The sequence below is a fragment of the Microtus ochrogaster genome, chromosome 10 (genome assembly GCF_000317375.1).
Source record: "Microtus ochrogaster isolate Prairie Vole_2 chromosome 10, MicOch1.0, whole genome shotgun sequence".
Classification (NCBI taxonomy): Eukaryota; Metazoa; Chordata; class Mammalia; order Rodentia; family Cricetidae; genus Microtus; species Microtus ochrogaster.
Window position 1 is genome coordinate 50,533,469 of NC_022016.1, and position 9,092 is coordinate 50,542,560.

The window sequence follows — 9,092 nt, forward strand, 5'->3', positions numbered from 1 at the left end:
TTTTTTTTTTTTCAAGACAGGCTTTTCTGTGTAGTCCTGGAAGACTCTATAGACCAGGCTGGCCTCTAACTCACAGAGATCCATCTGCCTCTGCCTCCAGAGTAGCTTGTGTTGGTAATTTTTTATTTATGTGTACTGGTGTTTGCCTGCCTGCATGTCTGTATGAGGGTGTTGGATTCCCTGAAACTGGAACAGCTGTGAGTTGCCATGTGGGTGCTGGAACTGAACCTGGGTCCCCTGAAAAAAACAGCCAGTGCTTTTAACTGCTGAGCCATCTCTCCAGCACCGCCCCTTTTTTGGGGGGGCATGGGTTTTGAGACAAGGTTTCTCTGTGAGCTCTGGCTGTCCTAGAACTCGCTCTTTAGACCAGGCTGGCCTCACTCAAACTCACAGAGATCTGCATGCCTCTGCCTCCTGAGTGCTGCCACTGCCCAGCCTATGTGTATTTACGATGTGTAGCCAGGTTGGTGGCACATGCCTTTAGTCCCAGCAGTAGGGAGTCAGAAGCAGGCAGATCTCAGAATTAGAGGTCAGCCTGGTCTACAAAGCAAGTTTCAGGTCAACCAGGGCTACACAGAGAAACCCTGTTTCAAAAAAAATAAAAAATAGATTTATTAATTTTTAATTATGTTTGTGACAGGGATGAATATATATGTCAGTGCAGATGCCCTTAGAGGCCAGAAAAAGTACTGGATTCCCCAGAGCTCTCGTTGCAGGTGGTTGTGAGCCACTGACAAGGTGCTGAGGACCTGAACTCCAGTCCTCTGAAGGCAGTAAGCTCATAAGCGCTGAACCTTATTTATATAACTTTTCTATAATCAAAATGTGTACCTTCTTCTCTCCTCCCTCTGCGCAGCTTGTAGAGACTTCATTAAAAGGAGAAATTGCCTTTGATCCCAGAAGCGCCTATTACTTGTGGTTTGTGATGGATTTTTGTGACGGAGGAGACATGAACGAGTATCTGTTGTCCAGGAAGCCCAACCGAAAGACGAACACCAGCTTTATGCTTCAGCTCAGCAGTGCTTTGGCTTTCTTGCACAAAAACCAGATCATCCACCGAGACCTGAAGCCTGATAACATCCTCATTTCTCAAAGCAGGTTGGACACCAGTGACTTGGAACCCACACTGAAAGTGGCCGATTTTGGTCTGAGTAAAGTTTGCTCGGCATCTGGACAGAACCCTGAAGAACCTGTCAGCGTAAACAAGTGTTTCCTTTCCACGGCGTGTGGGACGGATTTCTACATGGCTCCTGAAGTATGGGAAGGACACTACACAGCAAAAGCTGACATCTTTGCTCTGGGAATTATCATCTGGGCCATGCTGGAGAGGATCACCTTCATAGACACAGAGACCAAGAAGGAGCTCTTGGGGAGCTATGTAAAGCAGGGGACCGAAATTGTGCCTGTGGGGGAGGCACTTCTGGAAAACCCCAAAATGGAGCTCCTCATCCCGGTGAAGAAAAAGTCGATGAACGGGCGAATGAAGCAATTGATTAAGGAGATGCTGGCCGCAAACCCTCAGGACCGTCCGGACGCGTTTGAACTAGAGCTCAGATTAGTCCAGATTGCTTTTAAAGACAGCAGCTGGGAAACGTGACCTCCCGCCTGCAAGTGTCTTAGATGGTGTGCTGCTTCTGACTCAACAGTGATTCAACATTACATGGTCGGAAAGAAGGCGAAAGTTAGACTCCACTCTCTGAGGGTTTAGGTTCATTGTGGGGTCATTTTTTTTCTCTCATTTTTCTTACTCCATGCAGGCATTTTATTGTATGTTTTGAATGTGTATTACCAATGGGGTATAAAAAAAATTTTTTTTTAATGATCATTGGTAAAAGTTTGGCAGAAAAAATTCTCCTAAAAGCCAAGCAGAGAAGAGAGTCCAATTTTCTGGAAATATGTCTTTAAGTATTTTAGACATTCCTTGTCAGTATTAGGCATTTCCATGGAAGAAGAGGTTTGCATGCTGGTCATGCAACCTTTGAAGCTTTGTAAAGGAAACATATATGTATATATTTATGTATATGTAAGTATGTGAATGTGTGCATTTTGCATTCCACATGAAGAAAATGCCACTTCTGTTTAAATTATTTGATAGAGGTTTGGGTTTTTGAGATTTGCTGGTGAAATTGGTGATGAAAACTCACACAGAACCACCCCTCATCTTCTTCCTGCCCCTTCCGCTCCCGGAAAGACACTTTTATTTTTTGTTTGTTTTTTTGTTTGTCTGTTGTTTTGTTTTGTTTTCCCAGTACACATCTCTTGAGAGGCATCATTTTGGAGAGTCTAAAATGGCTGAGTAAACGTAATTGGAGCTAAGCCAAGCTGCTGGAGTAAGTCTGAGCTCTCCGGGCCCTGTAGCTCTTCGAGTGGAATTAGTTGTTCAGTCACTTGGTAGGATGTCAGCAAGGATGCCAATGGCTCAGCCAGACCTTCAGGTAACTGAGCTTTTGTTTAAACCACTGCACTGGGACATGTGTGTGCTTGCACATCTGCCGTGGCCTGAGGATGGTATTCTTCTGCTCTGAAACATTGCTTTACACGACTGTAATACTTGATGTATTAATTTTGAGTTTTATGACTTTTTCTAAGTCTCAGCATAAAGTTGAAGAAGCCAAATGAACTCACCCTCGAGTTGCTGGCCCTGATGTGGCTTCCTGTTGGATCACTGGAGTCCCTGTCACTTTGGCACTGTGATACAGTAATGGGACTGGTAATCACTGTCATAAATATTGGTTGCTTTTTTCCAAAGTGAGAGATGATACACACAGAGTTTGGCAAATAGATAAAATTCTGTGCCATCAACTGCTTTTCGAGCAGAAAAGTTGTGGGTATCATATCGTCACCTGGTGTTGTCGGTCAGAAAGCAAGAGCCTCCTAACTCCTGCAGTGAGACTCTAACTGCATGTTTGTCTCCAGATTGTCCATGCTGATGCAGGAAAGGGAGTCTTTCCTAAACCAGAATACGTGATTAGAGTCTACCATTGTATCTCCAAATGAAGCTTTCTGATGCACTAAACCCTCACCCACCCCTCCTGGGCCCTGGGTAGGTACGGAAGCTGTGGGACACTGACCCCCATGGATCCTTATAAAGCACTAAAATGCAAAAGTCAAAATAGCAGCAGCATGTTGACATTGTGAGCACTTCCCGTGTCTTCTCCCTTTACCTTGGGGCTGGGTCTAGCTCAGTGAGCAGCCCTGTGTTCAGTCCCTAGCACCCTAAAGGCAGTAAGTTAACTCATGTGTTCAGAGGGTAATAAAAGATAAAACGCAAAAATAAATAAATAAATAAAACATGTAAAGCTGGAGGTTTAGAAACATGAATAGAAAGACTTTATTAAAATCCCATCAAATGAAAAAAAAGTCACACCTAATATCACTTGCAGACTTAACTAAAATAATTCTTTCTGGAATAGAAGCGTACTGGACATTCATGGTAATTGACCCTCTGGGTCATCAAGTTGACACAGATCTGACGAGGGGATCGAGTTCCAGGAAATTAGAAAGTCTCATTATAATGTATTCTCAATGACTTGGCGCTGCATCAGATCGATATGTGACATAGCCAATAGTTCATTTGTTCTACAAGTACCTGTGCACTAGAAGCCCGTACATCCTAAGCACATAGCTTCTGAGCCTGTCTCCTTGAAATAATGTGTAATTTGGTTTGTCTTTTGTTTTGGTTGGCACTGGGATCCCACCAGAGCCTTGCATGTGCTACACAAAGGCTTTGCCACTGAGCTACATGTCTAGCCCCAGTTATAATTTATTTTGAAAGATTTTTATTTGTGAAATATAATTCTTTCTTTCATTAGAGGTAAGAGTGTGGGGTGATCGGGAAAAATCTTCCAGAATTTTCTCAAGTCCTTGTATTCTAAAATAGCTTATGATAATCAACAAAAGGATAGTAATTTCTTTGTCTTTCTTTGTTCTTTTTCAGTCAGAGGTATTTATTAAGTACCTACTGTGTGCTCAGCACTAAAGTTTAGTTGATTTGACAGCAATTTAAGATTTGCATTGGGGGGGGGCTGGACTCAGCAGTTTAGAGAACTTGTTGCTCTTGCACAGAACAGAGTTCAGTTCCCAGCACCCATGTTGGGTAGCTCACAACCACCTAACTCCAGCTCCAGGGGACCCAGTATCCTCTTGCTTCCATAGACACACACACACATACAGATGATTAAAAAAATAAAAATTAACCTTTTTTTAAAAAATGACATTTAGCCATGCACTTTCTCCAGTCACGGGTAAGAAATCAAGATGGGAAGTGATAATTGGAAAATTTGGGTATTTGCTAAAAGACAAATGCAATCCAGATATTGTGCACAGTGCCTTGCCCATGATAGGTACTCAATAAACAGTTATTCCTCATAGTCTGTTGCCATGGTTTCTAGTGTTTTATGAAATTTGTCTTAATTGAAAAAGACCAAATATTTCAGATAACGCTCATAGGCAGCTGTGTCCCGTCACTGTAGGGTTGTACAGTTAGGTCCTAGATGTTACTTTGCACTAGTTGTCACTTAGAACATGGGGGCTGTAGATTCTTGGTGCTAAGGGATGCTTTGTCATTTCAATGATGTAAGTGTTAAGTGTCAGATAAATAGCACAGAATAGTTCTTTCTGCAGGTCTGGATTTTTGTTCTTGTTTTTTTCTTTGTTTTTAATTGTAAAATGTTACCAATCAAACTATTGTAGCAGCTACAAAATAATTCACCAGCATGACAAAATAGTCAATAAACGATGTCATAGGCACATCAGAAATGAAAGCAACTTTAAAATTTTTCTTTTAAAATTGTCAAATATATTTTATGAAGAATTTATAAAGGGGAAAGTATTGTAATTTATTGTTCATGAGTTTTTTGTTTGTTTTTTTTAATAAAGTGAATTTCAACAAAATACCTTGGGCGCTCTCCTTGCTACTTCGGTGACTGGGAGTTGTGCAATGCGCTAGACGCGCCTGTGACGTGATGAACAGTGTGGGAAAGTGTCTGGTTGTCTCACGGAAGCCGGTACTGAGGCAGGTGATTGGATGACAGGACTTTGGCATTTCAAGTTCTCTGAAGCCATATGCTTTATATAGGAGAGAAATGTGTATTGTTTAAGGTTCTTTTTTAAGATTGGTATTTTCCAGGTATGAACGCTTTGTCTTCATATGTCTGTGCACTGTGTGCATGCAGTACCCAAGGAGACCACAGGGCGTGGATCCCTGGAACTAGAGTTTCAGGCGTGTGTGAACCTCCAGGTAGGTGCTGGGATTGAAGGCAAGGTCCTCTGTGTGTATCAAGGGTTTTTAAGTACTGAACCAACTCTTTGGCCCCAGAGATTTTTCCCCCCATTTATCCTAATTCATTTGGCTGAGTATTCAATCCAGATGAGATAGTTTCTATTAAATATACTAAGTGGCTGCAATTTCAATTCTTAACATGAGGCAAACACTTCTAAAGAAGACATAGATTTAGCTGGGAGTGGTGGCTCTCAGAAGGCAGAGGCAGGCGGTTGGCAGAGTTTCAAGGTAAGTAGTCTACATATTGAATTGTAGGCCAGGACTACATGGTGAAACCTTGGGGGAAAATCGATCATTGTCTGCCTTTTTTTTTCTTTACCTTTGTAAAATGTATGGTTGCCTGCGCATACAGCCTCCCTGGTGGTCAGTGGGACAGCTGAGGGACAGGAAACATGGAGCCACTGGCCGCCCTAGACTGCCCCCTACTGCAGCTAGGCCTCCGCAAAGGACTTTGTTTCTCTTAAAGATTACCTTCTTAAAATTCAATTTCAAACTATAAATTGTAGCTATCAGCACTTCAGTAACCCTTCACTGTTTACAAAGGTATCTTACTGGAAGTAGGGGCTGATTTCCTAGTGAAGGTAGAAGCAGCAGGAGCCGGTGGTCTCACCGGCCGGGGCCGTGTTGACCCCTATCTCCCGCCTCCAGCTGACTTTCCTATCAGAGCAAAGCTTTATCTCCCCTACAGAAGGAACTCACCACATCCTGGCCTTCCTTTAAATTCAAATGTTGCTGTCTTGATCAGCCAATCATAGACAGCCTCTAAAGAGCCCTGCAATACTGGTTTGTGGGTAGATAGTAAGGTGGAGAGAACCCACAGAGGCCACACCTCTAGGAAGCAAAGCGCGGCTTTTAAAGGTAGGCAGAGTTTTCATTGGTTAAAGGTGAATTGTTTAAAAAAAAAAAAAACAAACAAACAATCCTGGGCTGTGGACTCCACTCTTTTCCTGTTCAGCCTGGTATTTCAAGCTTAGCCTGTTTTGAGCTGAAGTTAAGCAATTTGGTATTACAGAAGCTGTCGTGGTCTAGCAGCTGAAAGATCCGGTAGGAAAGACTGACTTTTGCAAACAGCCACATAAGTAACGTTTGTCAGTGGGTACGTGGCTTTTCGTAGCTGCAAAGCGAAAATGGTGCTTACATTTCACTGTTCTTCTAAGGCGCTGAGATCACGCCTGCACCAGCACCTGTGCGTTGAGTTCTTCAGTGGTCAGGTATTCTAGATTTCTATGAGAGCAGAGTTCCGGTCAGCTGCATAGTGTGACTCTGTCTCAAACAACAACAAAAATCCACCACTGTAAAGTCCGGAGGGAATGACGGGGAAAGGACTCACAAGCCAGACTTCAGATTAGCTGTGATTGTCCCCCCACTTCAGGAGAACCCGGTGAAGGTGAGGTAGTCTCCAGCTACCTCACTCTTGTTTTGTGTGAGACAGGGTTGGGGTTTCTATGTAGCTTCACTCTCGGCATGGGTCCTGGAGCTCCCTATGTAGACCAGGCTGGCCTCAAACTCACAAATACCCACCTGCCTCTGCTTCTGCATCTTGAGAGCTGGGATTAAAGGTCTGTGCCACCAAGGATAACTCAACCTGCTTTCATAAACAATCCAGGACCCCTAGCCCAGAGGTGACAGACACTACCCACGGTGAATCCACCCCCCAATCAGTCATTAATCAAGACAATACTCCACAAATTAGCCTACAGACCAATATTATGGAAGCATTTTCTCAATTAAGTTTCCTTCGTTCCATGCCAGGCAGTGGTGGTACACACTTTTAATTCCAGCACTTGGGAGGCAGAGGCAGGCAGATCTCTAGGTTCGAGGCCAGCCTGAACAGAGTGAGTTCCAGGATAGCCAGGACTATACAAAGAAACCCTGTTTCAAAAAAAAAAAAAGTCAAAATAAATAAATAAAAATAAAAAATAAAGTGTTAAGTTAGAGCATAGTCCCTAGGCCCCAGGCCTGAGAGTTGTATTGGTCTGGAGCTCTCTGCCAACGCAAAAATCCCAATCAAACCAAATCACAACAAGCCAAATTAAAAAATATCCAGGTTTAATGGGATTCCTGCGCTCTCGGGTGGCCCCGAGGGGGAACCAGGAGGTGAGAGTGCTACCACCAGGAGGAAGGAAAAGACACCACGTGATCCTCTTTTGGGAGTTTATTTAAATACTCTGTGGGAGTGGTCCTGACCCCCCCAGGGAGGGGTCAGAAATGGCATGCTGGGATTTGGAGTCCAGACCAATACAACTCTCAGGCCTGGGGGCTGGGGGCTATGCTCCCAACTTAACAAAAAACATTTTGAGAATTCACTTACTTCTATCAAACAGCTAAAAAGACCCTGCAGTGCCCACCTGGTGCCCATCTCCACTTTGGGACCTCTTTTATGGCATGCTACAGGTGGGGCATTTGGAGCTATTGAAACTTGCCCTCTGGGCATTTGATTCTAGGGCAGGTCTTTCAAGCATTAAAAAAAATGCATTTTTAAAATTTAGTTTGTGTGGCTATGTGTGGGTATGGGTATGAGAACACACACATAGAAGTCAGAAGCCACCTTGTAGGAGTTGGGAGTTGGTTCTTTTCTTCTGCCATGTGGGTCCAGGGGCTCAAACTCAGGTCCTCACCCTTGGTGGCCAGCACCTTTACCTGCTCAGCATTTTTTTGTTTTTCATCATGACGTATTTTTTTTTATACATGGACATAATGTATGTCGATTATATTTGCCTCTCCTTTTACCCACAACCCCTCACTGCTCTCTAGGGCTTCTCAAGCTGGCTTCCAAGGAGTCAGCAGATCCCCTACAATTACAAACAAAAGTTTAGAAGCCTGTGTTTGTAGGTCAGGCTGGCCTTGAACTCTCGATCCTCCGGAATGCTGGGAATATAGGCAAGCGCCATCAGACTCAGCCGGCAGTTCCAAAGATTCATGACCCATCCTTGAAAGAGTGCAGGAATCTGTCCCAAGTGCTTTGGGGGCCAGGGACAGGAAGCTTACCAAGGGAGACTTCCTGAGGAATTGTAAGGCTCCCGTGGGTCAGTTCCCCTCATGGCTGTCTCCTGGGAGGTGATCCTTCTCCTCAGGTTCACCTAACAGCACACAGTTCTTGGAGTTAGCCAAGGTGCTGGGCCTCCTCTATCCGGCTGGGGAATAACCAGCCTGGCTCTGCTTTTCCTGGTTCAGGGACCAGGTTTCCTGAAGCTGAGACCTGTGAGGCCCCTGCCTGTGGCCGGCATTTCATCGATTGTTGACTCTTGAGGACTCCTAAGTAGCTGACATGTGAGCTGGGGGCGGGGGGCGCCTCTGGAGCTAAATCAGATGTTTATCTGGGCTTCATCTCAGCCAAGCCCAGGCCTTAGCAGAGAAACTTCCTGGCCTAAGGATTTCCTTTAACTACATGGGATCCAAAGAGTTCAAAGGGTCTCTGTAATAATTAATCATTGTCCAAGAACTGGGTATAACTCCTGCTGCGAAACTCAGAGGTTCTGCCCATTCAAGGAAAATTACTTCTGGTAGTTACAAAGGAAGGCCACATAGGCCCTGCCCTCAGCCGAGGAAGACACAGTCATAACTGAAAAGAAAAACGGGAGAGCCTGGGGCTGTGGCTCAGTTGGCAGAGTTCTTGCTAGCATACATTAAGACTTGGGTTTGAGGGGCTGGAGAGATGGCTCAGAGTTGAAGAGCACTGGCTGCTCTTCAAGAGGTCCGGAGTTCAATTCCCAGCAACCACATGGTGGCTCACAACCATCTGTAATGAGATCTGGTGCCCTCTTCTGGCCTGCAGGCATACATGGAGTCTGAACACTGTGTACATAATAAA

The 9,092-nt window shown here is 44.4% G+C and overlaps 1 protein-coding gene across 2 annotated transcripts in view; it reads left to right on the forward strand.

The window, feature by feature from the left end:
- The window catches only part of Pdik1l (PDLIM1 interacting kinase 1 like), a 13,002-nt gene extending 8,897 nt beyond the window's left edge, over window positions 1–4,105 (forward strand). For both annotated transcript variants that reach the window (XM_026782314.1, XM_005353076.3), the window contains exon 3: window positions 857–4,105. In XM_026782314.1, coding sequence (XP_026638115.1) covers window positions 857–1,597 — 741 coding nt within the window. In that variant the 3' untranslated portion in view covers window positions 1,598–4,105. The remainder of the gene's footprint in view (window positions 1–856) is intronic.
- The last annotated feature ends 4,987 nt before the right edge of the window (window positions 4,106–9,092 follow it).